This window comes from Pteronotus mesoamericanus, unplaced genomic scaffold (genome assembly GCF_021234165.1).
Source record: "Pteronotus mesoamericanus isolate MK-2021 breed Mesoamerican mustached bat unplaced genomic scaffold, CSHL_Meso_final contig_657, whole genome shotgun sequence".
Classification (NCBI taxonomy): Eukaryota; Metazoa; Chordata; class Mammalia; order Chiroptera; family Mormoopidae; genus Pteronotus; species Pteronotus mesoamericanus.
In genome coordinates, this window is record NW_026555229.1 from 190004 (window position 1) to 208713 (window position 18710).

The 18710-nt window shown below is 48.2% G+C and overlaps 1 protein-coding gene across 31 annotated transcripts in view; it reads right to left on the bottom strand.

Annotated features, from left to right (window-relative positions):
• The window catches only part of SORBS1 (sorbin and SH3 domain containing 1), a 128591-nt gene that overhangs the window by 77864 nt on the left and 32017 nt on the right, over nucleotides 1-18710 (bottom strand). For 15 of the 31 annotated variants that reach the window (XM_054581270.1, XM_054581250.1, XM_054581252.1 and 12 more), the window contains 3 exons: nucleotides 9310-9454; nucleotides 5277-5306; nucleotides 86-255 (listed from right to left, as the gene is read on the bottom strand). In XM_054581270.1, coding sequence (XP_054437245.1) covers nucleotides 86-255; nucleotides 5277-5306; nucleotides 9310-9454 — 345 coding nt within the window. Of the gene's footprint in view, nucleotides 1-85; nucleotides 256-5276; nucleotides 5307-9309; nucleotides 9455-13175; nucleotides 13539-14145; nucleotides 14842-18710 lie in introns of all 31 variants that reach the window. The other 16 variants (XM_054581244.1, XM_054581245.1, XM_054581247.1 and 13 more) reach the window with 3 other exon arrangements.

Here is an 18710-nt window from a genome sequence, read left to right on the forward strand (position 1 = left end):
GGCCCACAGGTACTCGGGGGTGGGGGTCTGCTTGTCACTGGCTTAGGAGGAAGCCTAAGAAGGACTTCTTGGTCGGCGTTCGTACCCGGAGCGGGATGCCCACTTCGTCCATTGACACATCGCTTAGGTCCTGAGCGCTCTTAACCACCCGCCTGTCATCCTTGGCCTTTTTCTCAGTAGTCCTGCTAGGAGAGGTGGGTTTTTCCTGGATTGGTGCCGAGTCCTGGTCTCCCACTCTTCTTTCTGACGCAGGATCTGGAAGTGAAAAACAATCATTAGCTGAAGCTCTTCTGGTGGCTCCAAAGCAAAAACAAACAACAACAAAAAACCCCTGCCAGTTCAGGGGGGAAGTGTGTTTTCTAATTCTCAACTGGAACGAGTCTCACATAGAGCAAGGGTCAGCGAACTAGACCCGGCCTCCTGTCTTTGTAAATAAACTTTTATTGGAATACAGTCACACTCATTCATTTATACATTATTTATGGCTGCTTTCAAGCTAAAATGGCAAAGTTGAGTAGCTGTGACAGGAACCGTATGGCCTGTGAAGCCTAAAATATTTACCATCTGTCTCTTTTCAAAAAATCAGCAGAGGTATCAGCTCGGTGCTCTAGACATCCCAGAGGTTCTGACCGCCAGGGAGCAGGTCAAACCATAAAGAGGTGGCCAAACATTTCTAGAAAGTCCTTGTTTCATCTTCGGAAAGTCACTTAACTTTTCTGTGCCTCTGCTTTATTATCCAAAAATGGGGATAACACTGCCTCCGGGAAGCTCGCGGAGATACTATGAAAGGACCTTATAAGATAACTTATGCCAAAATGCTCAGAAAGCTATCAGTTGCTAAGTGACCATTAGACTATTTCACATTTGATTCAGGGTTGGAAGTTACAGAGAGCTGATCACATACCACGTGCGGTCTACAGATTATAAAATTGCTTAAGTTTAACTTGTGATTCCAAGCCACGCCCTTTATCGGAAAGCCTTTACTGAGAGCCTGTCAGTTGCTAAGCATTCCTGTGCAAAGGAAAGGGGACGGGCTTGGGGAAGGCAGGGAGAGATGGCCTCTTCTGTTTAGACATGGTAATTTTGAGGTGACAGAGAGATGTTCAAGTAGAAATGCCCTAGAAACTTCTAGAAGAAATGTGGGAGCTGACCCCAGGTGAGAGGTCCAGCAGGAGCGCGATTTTGTGGCCACCAGCACAAAAGTGATGGCTAAGGTCAAGGAGGTGGCGGAGCTCAGTGGCAGAGGTAAATGAGACAGAGTCAAGGGCTGAACTCATGGGCTGGGGATGTCACAGTGACGGGCTGAAAAGCGGGGGAGGGGGAAAAGCCTCCCCCAACGGGTGCAGGGGTCATCAGGGGGACAGGAGATGACCTGGAAAGGCAGAGTGAGGTCTGGTTTCTACTAAAACCAGAGAAGACAGAATTCCAAGCAGTGTGCGATTAAATACGTCAAACAAACAAAAAACAACCCAAAACAGAAATGAAGCAAAGGGAGAGTCACAGGATTGCTCTAAGGGAGCAATTTCAGGAGGGCAGTGGGGGCAGATACCAGATTGCCTGAAAAGAAATGAATATATAAGCAGCAAGTGAGGTAGTAAGTAGGGAGGTGGACCCAGAAGAAATACGGCAACCAGAGAGGTCACAGGATTGGGGGGCAAAAAGGTCTAAGAGCCAGGGGAGCCTAACGACCTCTCAGTGAAGCCCTTAGGTGAGCCTGCAGGGACAGAGATGCACCTGGCAATGAAGCACTGCTCAGTAAGCATCCGCTCATCGACTGAGGAGGAAGCGCTCGTCTTTGAGAAAGGAGGAGGTGCGGAGTGCTGCGGCACAAAGGAGGGACCCGAGGGTCCTACAACGCTGTGCAGAAGTCGGAGATGTCCACGTGTGGAGGGAGGAGGGTTGGGGTGTAGGGAAACACTGGCGTGGGCACTCTCATGTTTCATGACCGTCACAGTCCGCTCAGTGGGGTGACTCTGCCTAGAGTTTAAACTAACATCTGAAATGAGGATTCATCCTGTGGCCATAGAATTTCTAAACATTCTGTGGGAGACTCAGCTCAGGAAGCCCTTCAAAAAACCCGGTCCTGGGAGTCATCACCATGAATTTTAAAGACTGTTAACACCAGACTGGCTTCATGGGGTGAGTTCTCATGCTCCCTGGAAATTCCAACAAGAGCCAAGGATTTGTCAGGAAGCATGAAGCACACAGGGGGCTTTCAAGTTAGCGGAGTCCACCCTTAAAATGGCTCTGCTGAGCATTCCCCTCCCACGGGAAAGGCCCTCCTTAGTGTGATCAAGACTTTGAGCTCTGCCTCACCTGGTGTTGGGAGGTGCTCACACTCCTCTTCTTCTTTAGAAGAGGAAGATCACAGCTATGCCATTCTCAGGGTTTTGGGGTCCAGAGAATTTTTAAAAATATTTTTTAAGGCAGGTGGCTCTAACAACAATCACTTAACTATAAAACCCAAGCTGACAGCCCACGGATTTATTTCAAAGCTGCCAGAGTCCTTTTGAGCTACAAAAATTAGCCCTGAAGTATCTTACTTTAGAAGCGTGTGACCATGCGACTCATGATTGGGTAGATTTCAATACCCGGACGGCTGAACGGCAGCCCCTGAAGCGAAACAGTTTCTTTATCTAGGGAAAACCCAAAGGGACACTTCACTGGGCCACACAGGTGACCGGGCCACCCTTTTGACATCTGCGTTACAATGAGGGCTTGCTGCTCTTTCTCGCCAGGCACCAATACAGACCCCTCACATGACATCCTGGAGCATTTCCTTCTAATCTGATACTGTTTTCAAAAGCAAGGTCCCGGAAGGAGCCACTAAGTAAGTGATGGAGTGGCAGCCTGAGACAGGGCCTCTGCATTCCTGGGGGGCGGGGAAATTCGCATTCTCTTCACGCCAAGCCCTGTGACTACAGCAGCGCTGACTTCTCCCTTGGGGGGGGGAGGGGGGCGGCGTGGCCCATGCCAGCCCCTGTCCCAGCCCTTTTTGTCCTGTCTGCCCACCTGAGGGGACCATGAGCTTCATGAGGCCAAACACCCTGTGGGTCTCTTGCCCATAGTGGAATCTTGCTAAGCATGAAGCCCCAGAGACTTAAAAAAAATTGATTACAGGGTTGGGAAGCTGGTGGCTCTTTCAATTCCCATCACCACACGTGTGACGGGCAGAGCCTCACTCCCTCCCAGGCGCAGGCTGAAGGGCCAGCCCGGCCAGCCTTCTCTCCTGCAGGAGCTTTCTGAACAAAATGGAGCTTCTTTTTACACAAAAACTAACACTTAGTGAGCTATTTATGTGCTGCTCCATCAAACATGAATGGATCTGTCACAAAACCCAAAGAGGACAGCGCAGGAGGCTTCTTTCAGAGCCGAGGGAGTGGCGGGAGCCCGGAGGCACGGGAGAGAAGCCCCGCCTCTGACACAGCACTTTCCAGTGTGCAACGCACAGCTGGGAGCTTCCTGTTGCACGGTGACCCTTGCTTCCAACACCTCTTCGAGGCAGAAGCAAAGACTGTCATCCCTACTTCCAACAGGAGGAAACTGGCTCAGAGAAGTAAAGTCACTTACTCAGGGACAAACAGCTGTGAGAGAGAGGGAAGAGACAGGACCAGACTCTGGGTCTAACTTGTGTGTAGGGGCACCTTTTCAAAAAATCTATTCCACTGCTCCTTTCAAACTCCCAAAGGCAGGGAGGAGTTCACAGGGCTACCTCCCTTCCCAAGCCTCCCTGCTCTCAGCAACCTGGGCTGGAGCCACAGGTGAAGTGGGCTGGTGTGTGACCCCTTGCAGAGGGGGCAGCGAAGGGCACTTTGTGCTCAACCACAGCCTGTCCTGGTCCCACAGCCAAGCCCTGATAAAGCTGAGAGGGTGTGAGAACCCCATGTCCTTCCCACCTGGGCTTTCCAAGAATCAAAAGGACAGCAATGCAACGAAGTGACACAGAAATCACGGAGCAGCTGCTCAGAAAATGGTGGCTTTTGTTATCCACCAAACCAGGGGCTCCGAACCCCGGAGTTCAAGAGTCTCTGCACATCCACCACCGCATGTGCTCCCACACATGTGGTTTTTTCTAGGGAATGAATCTACTTACTGCCTTCACTAGTTTCCCACATGGGTCTGTGACCAACACAAGGTTACAAACCATCACAACGCCAGCTGCTCGAGGGCAGCACAGTTTCCTGGCAGGGCTCCGGAGCCTGGCTCTGTGCTCAACACAAAGTAGACATTCAAAAAAATGACAAGTGAATCAATGGAGGCGCCTACTGAAAGCAGGGACTCACACCCATCAAGCACTTTGTGAATGCCAATGCTCAGCGCTAAGCTGTTTATAAGCAGAACATCTGACAGTTAAGAAAAGGATCTGTAGTTTAGATCATCAGTAACCTGCCTACGGCCCACATGTTAGTAAGTAGCAGAATCAGAACTCAAAGCTGAGTGGCTACAGAAAGCCATGAGGAAAGCGCTAAACATTCCCACTCCTGGGTTTCCTCGCAGTGTCAGCCTCCATGGGCAACACAGCCCCGTCCTGCACACGTTATCTGGGAATGAGGCTAGGTGTCCGCTTGTATTTGTAATCATTCCCTACCATAGTTAGCTCTTGATGAAACTTGTTACCTAAGTGCGGTCAGTACAGAGGGCAGCGCCAGCATCATCTGGCTGGTTAGAAACGCAAATTCTTCCCTACACCCATTCGATCTCAGTCTCTGCACGTGTGGCCTAAGCTTTGACCGGCTCTCCAGGAGATTCTGATGCCAGCTCAAGTTCAAGGAGCCGAGCTCTCAGGCCCTCTTCTGAGCACTGCTGGTCTGGAGACCTTCGCCTGTGTCCATCATCCCACCATCTGGGCTTGGAACCCACAATGAAAAGAAGTTGCCCATTGTTTCCCAGCCCCTAATCTGTCACGTGTCAGAAGAGAGATAGAAGCAATAGAAAGGTGACTTCTCCAGCAAGGCCTGCTGTGAACACATCCATCTAAAATGTATCTCCTTGTTCTTTTTAATCAGAGTATCTTGTTTTTACCCACCAAGGCACACATCACAGTTCACAGGAGACGTTTACTAGTTTGGTCCACCTGTCTGGTGCTCCCCCACCAGCCTGCAAGCTGCAGGGGGGCAGGGACCATGCCAGTTGTTACCACCCTTGCTGTCCAGCAACAGAGTCCCCAGAACATCAGAAGAGCTCACAAGACTGTGTTGACTAAACATCAGGTGGTGACCAGAAGCCAGCTTTAACAGGAACAGGTATTAACACGTAAATAAATATTTCTTACCTACCTGAAAGGCTACTGAGTCGTTTCTGCTGTTCTGTGATTTAAAAAAAAGAAAAAAAAAAAAAAAAAAAAAACACAGTGAGATTTACAGAGACATGCTAAAAACTGAGACATCCTGGCATAACTTGTTAGGATCCCAACATCTGGGTCCTCGCTGTCCTTTGGGCTTAGATGCCAAAACATCTTGTGTCCCATGAATACAGGGGGATTAGCATAGCTCCTGTTACCTCTTATCCCCGGGCCCCTAGATCTGCACCGGGACTCAGGGAACTGTCACTGTTTTCTGGTTGTTTACATCTAATCTGAAGATAATCTGATCACTGGAGGAGACCCTCCCCAACTCCACTGGTTCCAAGGGGGCAGAATCTCACACAACCCCCGTCTTGGTACCTTTTGAGGGAAAAGAATTATAATCATAACCATGGCAGCTACCATCTCCTGAGCGCTTGTGAAATGCCAAACATTGTCTAAGAGCTTTCACACAGGTTAATGCTTTTAATCTTCACAACCACCGTAGCGCGTAGGTCAGGGTAGTTGAGACACCCTCAGTTAGGGTTACAAACTACCCAAGCTGAACACCAGAGCTGGGTCTAAAACCTGGAATCCCCTTATCTTCTACTCCAGGGCTCTTTCCAGCTCTAATCGCCAGGCCCCTGTCCCTTAACAGTGAGGTCTATGGGTTTCTCACCCTCCTAGGCGCTCGTGAGGTGGGGAGGCCAACCTCTCCTTTGGAGAGTTCTGTGTGTACGTGCTATGGCATAAGCACAAAAATGACCTCTACCTTCCATAGCTGCTAAATATAAAGCAGCCACATAGATAAAAATAGAATGCTTGCCAGCCCACGGGTGCTATCATCATTCCCCTTGGCCGCATCCCACCCTCCCTCCGGAGTTGGTACGGGCAAGAAGGAATCAGAGTAGCAGGGGAGCTCCCGGCTGGTGGAAGTAGCCCGTCCACCCCAACATGTGGACGAGGCTCACTCATGCTGGCTGGTCAACAGGGGCCCAGCAGAGTGCAAGGCTCCGCTTTGCCAGCAACGTGGAACATCTATTTCCTCAGTCTCCCCCTTAGTTTTCTCATCTGTTCAAAGTGCTCAGTGGATCCATGGATCCCAAACTCTGGTCTTCACTGGTTTGGAAGTAGGCAAGCCAAGGGCAAGGTCTTCCTTCCAGCAGGCAAAAGCAAATGTATTCAATTTAAACCATAATGTTATTCCTGCTTCTGAGGTGTGAAACGGCCTTTCTTTCTTGGAATGACATGTGATGTTGATAATAGCAATTGTTTTTCAGGAGTGTTATTTAGCAAAGTTAGAAATTAGCAATCCGGGTGTGGTCCCCAGACTGTTTCATACAACAGAAGTCTGGGAACCATTGAGCTCTTGCTTTCCAATGTGGCCCGTGGACCAACAACACCAACACGCCCCATGAGTTTATGAAAAATGCAGGATCTCAGCCCCGCCTTGGACTGCCTGAATCTGAATCTGCAAGTTCAGAAGACCCCCAAGGCTGTAGGCACTCTAAAGACCAAGAGGCTCTGCCCTGGCCAGGTAGCTCAGTTGGTCGGAGCATCATCCTGACACACCAAGGCTGTGGGTTCGATCTCTGGTCAGGGTACATACAAGAATGGGCAAATGAATGCATACGTAAGTGAAACAACAAATCAATGGGTCTCCTCTTTCTCTAAAATCAGTCAATCAATCAATGAATGCAGAAGCTGAGCCAGGGGACCCATGCATCTCTTTCAGTCCTGAAAGTTTTCTGACTCAAGTCCTCCTACCAGACCATTCATAAGCAATCTGCCCTCGGACACGTGTAACGTGAAAACTCAGGAGCGAGGAGCAAGGGCCGCGTTGTGTGTGACCTTCAGAGCCAGGCCGGACACGCGGTGCTGCTCCATGTGTTTGCAGTAAAGGGAGCTGGCTGCCGGAGACGGGGTGATCGTCACACTGTGCCCTGGGCCAGTCTGGGCAGGAACAAAGGGAACCTTTTTTAGGATGACTCAACTAGAATTCCAGAAGCGGAGTAAAGTTATCATTCCCTCAGGAGACTTTGTGACAGTTAAGAAATGGTTTTTACGGGAATTACTGTGAGGTAAAGCAGAGCCACCAGGCTGGGTCAGTTGCAAAGCCAAGCCAGAAACGCGTGACCTAAGCCCCACTGACGACCAGCGAGGCGCTTCCATTCTCCTTGGCTCTTCCTGCCCCTCCTCCTTGGGGAACATATGGTTTGCTCTTCATGGGAAGCTTCTTTTAATTCGAAAAAAACGAATGTACTTGTATTTTTTTTTTTGAAGGATGTGCGGTTCAGGCTGCACAATTCTCATTTTTAAACCCAAGGGCAGGGCTTTGACAAAGGAGAAAAGTAAGTGCCAAAGGCATTGGGCAAATAAGAAGAACCTGTTTGTTCAGGGAAGAAACAAAAAGGAACTATTGGCATTTCTGGGCCCAAAGATGTCTCACTAGGTGTCATCAGAGGGACTTGGCAGAACTAGCTGACATTATACTTGGCATTTCCCAAAAACCAAGTTGCCTTGGGAATGAATCCCATTTTTAGAGAAACTGCTTTTCCTTCTGGGAACTAACTTGCTTCTGTTTGACTGGATTTTTTAAAAAGATGAGTCATAAAGAAGTTCATAGAGAACCCAAATTTCACTTTGTGGTACATTGTGGACACTTTCTGGGCAGAGAAAGCTATTGCTGAGAGGAGAATGGGATCTTACATAATTTAGTCTGGGGGTTGGGACCCTTTTTTATTTTGAAGAACACAGATTCATGGGTGAAAAATTAATATGGGAGATGCACATAGTGAAAAAAAATAAAATTACTAAAATAACTAAGATTTGAGTGGGAAGATTTTAAGTAAGAGAAAATGTTCCATTCATCCGTTTTTTAGGTTGGAAGCAGGAAACAGAAAACTCCATTTAATATGGAGAACAATTAAAAATAGGCTTCAACCCTATCCTCATCCAAGTTAATGCAGAGAGGGAGAGGCGGGGGAGGGGGGAGGGAAGCTATGAAGTAGGCAAGCAGGAAGTCAAGAAAATGAAGATTTGGTGCCGAGCTTTGTGTTCTAAACAAAATAATTAAACCTCTATCGTTCTTTGAAATTCGGATGAAGAAGCCCTTTCTACACTCAGAAACTCAGAAAGCTTGAAAACTTTACATTTGACATTGGAAAGACCTTTGGGGAAGGGGAAGTTTATTCTTCTATTGAATTCCAAAAACAAAACATTGGGTTTTAGGATCGTCTTCTAGAATTTTAAAGCAGAAGGGTCAGCATATGCAATGATTACCTAAAAGCACTTCTGCTTCACCTGAGATGCCCCTGCAGAGAAGAGGAGGAAGCAGTCAGAGGAACCATAGAAAACCAACACAGAGTCCCTCAGCTGGGCCGCCTGGGGCCGTGGAGCCAAAGGGGCAAGCGGCCACTCCAGTCCCCAGAGGGTGCGCTGAAAGGTAGCTCAGTGTAATAGCTGCTGGCAAGGATGGAGGCTGGTGAGTCACTTAGAAAAAGTTCAACAGCCTCTGTTTTAGAGGTACAAAAACATGTTTTACATTTTAGAAAATACTCCATCCACTATGTTTTCTTTTAATAATTTTGGCACTCAAAATTTTGCTTTCTAGAAAAATCATGATGTCAAAGAACTAAATGATTTAGGACACTACTGAAAAGAGGTATTAATGTACCTAGATTTTCTAAACAAAGCTCTGTTTAGATTTCTCACCATGAGGAATTAAGGGGCACGGATTTTTTTCTTTCTGCCTTTTCTATCTTTCTGGTGCCAACATCTGAAGACATCATGAACATCCAAGGCGTGGGACATGCACTACACCAGCTTACGGGTTCCGACACCTGACATCACCCTGAGCCAGGGGGCTGTCTGCTATGAACTACTTTGTGGATTGTGGGACTAAACTGGGGCAGGTGGCCTCGGGGAAGAGTGAGATTTGTGAAAATTCCTGCGGAAAGGCAGAACTACTGACCCAGGTGTCACAGAACAGGGAGCCGAGGGAGAGGTGCGCGGCGAGGCTCCCTTACCTCTGTTGTGCTGCAAGAGCACGATAGTGGGGTTGACAATTGTCGTGGAGGGGTAGGCCGATGACGGCTTGCGAACTGGTGCAAAGGTGTGGGACTCGGCGCCAGCGCGTGATGAAGAAGCTTCATTTAGCAGAGGACTGGAGTCCTGGAAAGAAAACAAACATTGTAACTTTCAGTACTTGAAACTGAGCATTAATGCTTTTTAAAAAGAAACATAAAGCTTTACAGGGACCTTAATTATAAAAAGAAATGTAATCAATGAGACATCATTAATTACAGTTAGAAGCTTAATCTGGAATGCTTATTCTCTTTGTTGGTATTAGTAAGGGGAGAGAGGGAAGGTAACGTTACCAAAAGGCTCAGCAACATCATTCATTATTTTCACCTGGTAATAAATGTGGATCAATCCAGTTACTGAAAGAGCAAATTCAAATCAAAGTAGAAAAAACATGCAAAACTCATGCAATTCCAAATGCGACCCCAGAACGAGAGCCGGTTTAATTGGGAAAAATCAGGAAAGTTTAGTATGCTTGTTTAAAGAAACATGAGACAATGTGAGGACAGGAAGCCATAGATGTAAGAAGAGAAAGAGTTAAGTATGGGTACTCTTGGAAAGCTATTCTTATCATCCACATCGCTGAAAAACCTTACTAGCACTTGTTTCTGAGACTCGGATAGTATCCTGTCCTACTGGGATATTTTTTCACTCCAATATCGAGTGACAAAGATCTCTGAAGTAAAGAGTTGTGAAAATCCTGACTTTTAAAAACCTGTGGGTGTCTGCCAGAAATACCCATAAAATTATTACTACATACTAACATTATAATCTGCATGATGGGAATAATGCCAGTCTGTTTTAAAGACAGGGAATAAGACCTCAAAATATAGCAAGGATATGTAGACAGTTTCCTCTATCACACCTATAAATTTTGCAACGTTTCTATTTTAGAATTTATAGACCCTAACACCAGAATATCATTCTTAAAGTGTTTGAAGAACAAGCCTTTTTTACTCTCCATATAAAGTACGGCACACAAGCAATTCATATGCTCCATCAGAGATCATCGCTCTGTAAGTGCTTGCAGTGCACGCAAGAGCCTTGCCTCCCTTCCTCCTCGCCCCACCCCCACCCCCTCCCCACCCTAGCACAGTGCCTACAGACAGCAGGTGTTCAGTAAATGTCACAGGAATGGCAGGCTCCACCTACCAGCAAAGGTGTTTCTGAACAACTTTTGTTCAAAAGAACAAAAGTTCGAGAGAACACATGCCCACCAAGAGAGGAAGTGAGTGTCAGGACCTGGGACAGCTCCTGACACATAGTAGGACCAGCTCCCTAAAAAACATGGGCTTGGTCAGTCCAACACTTCTGAAAGTGCCCTAATGTTGCAGCTGTTACTTATGAGTGGCAGCTCAGGTTAGTGAATACAGCTCTTCCCCAAGACCCAGGAGGCACAATATGATCTTGTACGAAAGTGCTTCATCCCAATTTTTCATTTGTAAAGTGGGAATACAATTGCCCTGTCTTAATCTATTTCCCAAGTGATGTAATGCAGATAAATGGCCTATCAGTGAGAACACTGCCATGATGCAGCCAAGAAACACAAAACGTCAGGCACGCAGCCTTTTAAAGTATAAATACTGCCTCCGAAGCCTGGAAGACTCGTGTGAGCACTGAGCATTTTATAAAATGTACTTTGTGGCCCAAGTCTTATTTCTGGGACTTTACAAAAATGGTTACTGACTAAAAAACCTGGGCAAATTCACATGAATTTTCTGCTTCCCTCTTACTGTCAAATAGCTGCAGACAGAGCAGATGCCAACTTGTGGTTTGGCCACCATGCCCAGGGGATCTACACTTCTTGACAGTTCTCATTCAGTTGGGGAACCCAGGAAGGTTCCTTGTTCACCTCTTACTTTGTTACCTTGGGGCCAAACTAGAAGTTATCAGGCCAACTGAAGCCTCCTGGGAAGCCTATACCAGACTGATCAGTCGGGTTTGAGAAATTGAGGACACTGTCCCAACAAATCTGTCCTGGCACACCTGAAACAAATTCAGCATGAGAACCTAGATCCACGCAAATGGTAAAGTAAACGGTGCACAACAAAACTGCTCACAATGTATAGTAGCACACTGAAAGTAAGACCCGCTTCACATGCTGCTCTGGAGAAACATCCTGTGCCCAAGGGAAGAATACCTGCTTCCTCCAAAACAAGGGCAGCTTCTAAAGTCACCCATAAGTTGAGCTAGGGTGAGGTGAGTGCATCGGGGAACAATCTAGCACTTTCCTGCAACAGGGCAGAGCTGTAAAGCTCGAAGCAGGGACATCCAAGCCCTGGGCCATGTTTGGCAGGGTCCTGGCCTAACTGCTCTGTGCTGCACCTGCAGTTTTGAGAAGAGGCCCCAGCCCAGGATGTCACCATTCCCAGCTCTCGGTCTGAATCTCACTATAGTTTCTCTTAAAAGTGACCCCTAAAAAAGTTTCCCTCCTGCTTTCTGTATAACTTTTTTCAGTTTAACGAGCCATTTGAGCCCATTTTGCAGACATACCTCTTTAGGCAAAGGGATGTCAGTGAATGTTTAGCTCCATCGGCCAATTGCGTGACCCGGGATCTCAAAATGTGGCCCGTGCACCCTCAGCATCAGGATCCCAGACTCTCCCAGGATGCACATTACCAAGTGGCCTGAGTCCTTGGTCCCTCCTCAGACCCACACAATACAAACTCCAGGAGTATGAACTGGAGTTGCCAATTTAAATGAGTTTTCCTGCCGCTCAGATGATCCCATGTACACTGAGCATGGGAACATCACTCAGATAAATACTGAGAGCAGTGGCTGCGCCTCTTTCATGGTTGTACACGGAGGATCTGGACGAATGCCTAGGACCTGGTGGGGACTCAGTGATTGTTCATTAGCCAGTTCCTTATTTTGAGGCACTCTGGTCCCACTCGCTGGGGCAAGTCCTCAGCAACGTAGCTAACATTTATTGGGTGCTGCTCTCTCTGTGCCCAGGACCATAGCCGAAACCTTCACATACTCAGGTCCACGGCTCCCCACAGCCCTGAACGTAGATCCATGCACCTCACTTTACAACTCACACTGAGCTCCTTTCAGTCTCTCGATCCCCAGGGCTCCTAAGAGAACAGACTGAGGACTTTGATTAAGCCTTTCTCTGAAGCACCTAGACTTTCCCACCTACAATGGGGGTACAACCTGCCCTCTCACAGGAATGGACTTGGAGCATCAGGGCCCTTTAACTTCATGACCAGTGAGGCCCTGTTTTGCCACAAAGGCCCTGGGAGCCACTACTCAGGGGCCCCAGCAATTTTTTGCCTTTTGAGGAAACAGTCCTAACATCTGTACAAGGCTTTTATACCCATTTTCTCAATCACATGCACCTCTTTTTTTTTTTTTTAACCTAGTCCTTGACATTGCTGTGCAGAAAAGAGTTTGTTTACTCTGCTAAATCAACACAAGAGTGAATCTCTTCCACGCCTGCTCCCTGGTGGAGAAACTGCAGTTGGCTTTTCCATGCACTTCTTCGGCTTTCCTCAGCTCTCAGCTTTGCATCTGCCTGGCCTGTGGCGAGCAGAGCCAGCCCGAGGCAAGGCCACCAAGGTTGTTTTCTCTGAGGGAAAACAAAGGTCTCTCAGGAAGACGAGCATTCCGAACAGGACAGTGAGGAGAGCCCAGGGACACACACGGGAGGCATGCACTCTGGGGAGAGCAAACACGGTTCCAGTCATCCCGCAAGCAGAGCGGCAGCCAGCACTTCTCTCGGAACTTAGTACTTCAGTGAGAAAGGGGTTTTTACTGCCGGGAGCAGACATTCAGGAAAGCCGTGAGGAAGGGATCCCAGCGAGCTTACGGTACTTGAAACAGCTCCCGTGAGGTCAGGCTCCGAGGCTCGGTGCAGGCCCTCCGGAACCGGGGGGACCAGCGGAGGTGGTGGTGAGAAGGATGGAGGTGTCTGGCTAACGGGGGGGTGGGGGCCAGGAGCGCTGGCCGGCGGGCTGTGGTGGGGCCGCCTCTGCAGATGAGGGGGAATGAAATCATCTAGAGTCGGGAAGGTCAGAGGTGAGCCGGCAGGGGCGGTGGCCGGGACTGGGGGGCCCAGTGGCCCCAGAGATGCTGGAGGTCTGGCAGTGCCTTCTTGCCCTCTGTCAGTATTAACCAGGTAGAGAGGGACAACTATAACCTCAGGCTGGCCTGGGCTGGAGGAAGTGGCATCCTGTGGGAAATAAGGGGGTCGTTACGTAAAGGGGTATGGCAGCAGGGAGAAGGAATTCCATATTTAAACAGTTGAGAGTGGACATGCAATGATGTACTCTGAGAACTATTTAATCGGTGCCCTTTCTGCAGAGTGCATGAGACAGTCAGTGCTAGCCAGTTGGCCTCCTGACACCCTATGACACAGAGGGAACCCCATCCAAGTCTACTTTCCATCCATCTATTTTTGAATCCTTTTAACACTTTATGAGAGAGAAAGAGAGACAACAGGCAGGCAGGCTGTGTTTAACCCCCAAAGCTTCTTGCGGAGCCTGAAAGCTTGGGAATACAATTTCTGTGGCATCTTTGTATAAAACGTAAACACTCTATCTCTCACCGGAGTATTAGTCTACGTATTCCACGCTCTGGCATACTTACATATTTACAGGAAAGAGAGAGGGAGACAGAGAAGACTGTGCAGAGATGTTTAGAGAGAAGAATTCGGGATTCAAGCTGCAGCAGTGTTACCGAGGAAAGGGAGGGCAGGGCAGCCCGGAAAACAAACGAGCTCTCACGTGAGTTTCAAAAGAGACGGAGTAGAAGACACACAAACATTCCTAATTTCTTGCCTTGGCTGGATAACACGGCTGCAAAAGGTAAGGTTCTTTTCTCCTCCGGTTTTCGGGATCAGAGGTAACCTGGGGGCCTAGCACTGGTGGTCCCACTGCGTCTGGGAACGAAGGCCGAGTCCCCAGGGAAGGACTCCCGCCATGGTTAACGGCATCTTTGTGGGGGTCAAAGAATAGCTTGGGAGGGTGAGGAGGAGCAGAGGGTGGCTTTCCCGTGCCGGCTGTGCAGGAGACAATGCTGGGAGCCGGTGCTCGAGTGCCTTTGGCTGGGTCACGTGCAACACGAGAGAGGCTTTCTGATGCCACCGGGCCAACGTTATTGGATAAACAGGGTACATATAAGCTGCTGACCTTTTTATTCCCAACTGCCTTATGACGTGGGTTAGAGCTCACATTCCCACTATAAACTGTCCCGGTGGCTGCACATTGGCGCTGGGGATGGGATGAAGCACGGGGGAACGTGGAACCCGGAAGCGAGGGCCCAGGGCACACCGCACCTTTGGGAGCTGATCTGTCTGCCAGGGCCACAGACACAGGCTGGGGGGGTGAAGGGTTCTGCTGGCTGGGGGTGCCGGGTGGGGCGTAAGGCTTTGGTGAGCTCCGGTAGAGCGAGTCCTTGTAGGTACTGTGGAGGGCAGGCGGCTGCCATGCAAAGCGGCCCTCTTTAGGAAGAGGTGGGCGTGGGGGAGAGGGAACCTTTAGTATTATTTTCAAGACACAATGTCAAGACAGGGCAAAAAGAGAGAGAGGAGGGGAATGGAAAGAAGGATGACCATTAGAAATAGCAGCATAACACGATCGGAAGAAAAAACAATTCTAGACATGTTTTAAAGCAAATCCTCAACTTAAGACTCCTCATGGAGTCTACATTTCTTTTCTGGGTAAAGTCGATGCCTGAATCATACTCACCTGGAGAGGCAGGCCTGACCCTCCCTTGTATCCCAGGGAAGCTGAGCTCAGCTCGGGAGAAGCCACGTGCTGAGCCAATTTTGACACCAATCCTTTGTTGACCTGCACCCTTTGAGGCCTCCTCACTGAAGAAGGGTGCCCAAGGGCGACATGTCAGTGGAAGAAGCCCCAAGCCCCCAATTTTCTACACCTCTTGTCCTCAAAGATTCTTCTTCTGATGCCTTTGGCTTTAAAAGCTGAAGTTACAGAAACATTCGAGTGTCTTTCTTTCTTTTCCCTTAGGAAATGCGGAATGGGAGAGCCATCCTTATGCTCACAGGACACAGATGTCTTAATTGAGTCACTGGGTTTTAGCGCGCAATTCCATAAGCATAGCAAATTAAAGCTCGCCAAGAAGAGAATGCTGAGGACTTAGAATCCACTTGTGCTCTTTTCTCAGAGGAAACAATCTGATGGAACTAATTATTAGAAGGAAGACAGGCATGAGATTAAAAGCATGTAGCCTCCAACTTTTGTTGTACACAGAACAAAAGGACTGGGCAACAAAGCACTGGATGGGCCTACCAGATTAGATTGTACCTGGCTTATCAAACTCTAGCCCTTTCCCCATTCCCACCCAGCCCACTAGGAGACACAGAGAATTCTGGAGGGAGGTGGTCAGCCCCAGCGCTCCTGGCTTAAGCCCAAAGCTCTGGTTCCAAGTTCAGAGCTAGAAAGCTGTAGTTCACAACTCATTCCCTCTTCCTCAACATGACTCCTCCTTGGGTCTCAGTCAGAGAGAAGGTCAGGAAATGAGGTAAATCTCCAGACTGATCCTCATTTCCATGAAAGCCATCTGTCAGCTGGGAATTAGACCACAAGATAAGCAAAGTTTATTTTCCTAGTGTTGCAGCTGAATATCTGTGTCCCCCAAAATTCATTTACTGAGCCCCTAACCACAAGTAATTATTTTTAAAGCGGGGGGCCTTTGGGAGGCACTTAGGGTTAGAGAAGGTCATGAAGGTGGGGCCCCATGATGTGGATTAGTGTTCTTATAAGAAAGGAAAGTGACCAGAGCTCTCTTTCTACCATGTGGGGACACTGTGAGAAGGCAGCCATCTACAACCCAGGAAGAGAGCCCTAACCAGGAGTCAAACTGGCCAGCGCCTTGATCTTGGACATTCCAGCCTCCAGGACTGTGAGAAATAGTTGTCTGTTGTTTAAGCCACCCAACTATGATGTTTTACTACAGTATCCCGAGCTTAGACACCTGGGTTTAATTCACTGGCCCCTATCTTTAAAGACAGCCCAATTCTAGAAGAAAACCAGAACCGTCCACCAAATGGCACAGGTGAGATGTATTAGAGTTTGGTCAAAATCTGGCAAATGGGTTGTGACCAAAAACTGGGAGGGTGCAAGGCCTATTTTGAGGCTGCTTTTTACTTTTTTTTTTTTTGTGGAGTGCAGGTGGCAAGGGGGAAGGGATGTTAGCATGAGTAATTAAGTGGAAAATAAAAAAGTTTTGTAAGTCTGGATTAGAATATCAACCCAGAAACAGTAAACAACCGATCCCTTAACAAACTCAGTTTTCAAGTAACCTGGATAGAGAAGAAACTATCCGGGTACCTGGGTTAACCTGATGCCTATCCTTCCCTCAGGGTACCCATGACAGTGCCAGTGGAATGTGGCCGTAAGTACCAGCCAAAAAGACAACAAGAGCAGCCCCTCTTCAGTAGTAACCGGGAGCAACACCTTCCAGATACACTCACTTGGTTTCAGGAAACGTAGGATGGAGGTTGGGGCATTTTTATAGACTGAATGATGCTCTCTAGAAACAAAACACTTGAACTAACATGCACCAAAGGGACTGTGGGGTAAGTTGATCATGGTTGTCTAAGGAAGTAAGTGAAAGACGATTTTGAATTAGGCTCAGATTTACTTTTACTTTGCGCTCGAGTGTCTCACATGTGATTCTTTCTTGTCCAAAGATAGAAATCAATTTCAATAAGCTTTTAACTTAATTTGGCTGTGGCCATATATGGTGCCACAGCTGCATTACATCAGGCGCGAGCCTTCCCAGGGCTTTGACCCTGCAGAGGGGACGCTTCCCCAGAGTGTTGACAACGCACGCAGAGCCAAAGGTCTTCCTGTCCTGGGACTTCTTGTAGCCCTAGAGAAGGGACTGGATAGGCGCAGTCCCTTTACATGGAAGGAACTGCTTTCCGTTTCATGTAAACACTGTAGGAGCCACAGGAGTAGCATGCATCCTCCCCAAAAGGCTACTGATGAAATTTCATTTCTCTTATTAGAAGGTGAGGCAGTGAAAAAAATGGGGCTGCTTGGAAGAGTCTGATATGTTCCTAGTTTACACAGTTCTGGAAACTACCAATACCCACCTCCGCTGGGGACACCCACATGACGACAGTGTCAGAGAGGGCAGCCCTGGCTCCCTGTCTCTGTCAGAGAGCAGGGCAGCAGGTCCAGGCTGGCAGGAGGAAAGGCACCTACGGGAACATCAGGGACAGTACCCCCCATGCCCAACCCATGTGTCTCATGGACCCCAACTCAGTCCATCTGAGGAGATGCCAAGTCTGTAGGGATATGAGAGCTTTCTTTAGTTGACACCAAGCCAGGGCTTTCCCCGGCCCAGCCCATCTTGGCTTTCCCTAAGCCAGTGTGTACTTACAGCAATGGCTATATAGACATGAAGTCAATTTTGTACTTGACAAATTCAAGAGGTAATACATGGCCAAAAGGTTCTTGAAATTTGGGTGGGCAATTTTACACTGAATATACAGAATTAAATCCTATAGCACCAATTTACTAGGTTCCCTTTAAGATACCTCATTAAAAGGAAATGTCTGGATAGTGATAGCAAGAAAATACACTATTCATAGGAGATATTCAAGGATGTTACACTTATGATAAGGCTTGCCCTATTAACTCCTCAAGGGCAATGTTTAACCCAGTAATCTGAACACAACATGTGCTCAATCAACCTGCAGTTAATAAATGTGTGTAATTTTTATTTACTTCACATGCTTTTAAAATCATGTCTTTTGAAGAGCTGTTTCAAAAGCCAAAAGGAATTAGCGAGCTACCCCTGAGCTAAGTCACTGATAGTGGAAGAGGTTGTACTTTCACATGCGCCTTGAATGAATCAGCACTGCTTCCCAACCTGGACAGAGCCAGTTGTACCCACTCTTGAGACAGCTGAGAAGGAAGCCTGTCTGCCCCAGGCAGCGCACTCGTACACCGGGGAAGGTCTTAGCCAGGGAAACCCATGGCAAGTCATTCACTAGACAACTGACCTCCCAAGTCCCCCCGTCTGATGGAGACTTCAGGAGGTGCATTCACAGCTCCTGGTTCTAAGCAGGGGCCCTGGGTGCACATGGCCATACCTAAGAGAGGCAAGCCCTGGTGGGGCGGGAAAGCTTAGTGGTGTGGCTCAGCACACCAGGTGGACAATTAAGCAACCAACTCTAAGTGTGGGGAGACAAGGGTCTGCAGAGAGGAAGGAGAATGTTATCTCTGACTTGGTTTCACTCCAGGGGCCGACGCAATTTTATGTCCTCAGGAAAAGGCACCAGAGGACCACTGGAGAAGGAGTGTGGGAACCAGGAGGGAAGTGCAGAGTTCCAGGGCTCCTGGTGAGTTCTGGGAGCACCCTGAGAGAA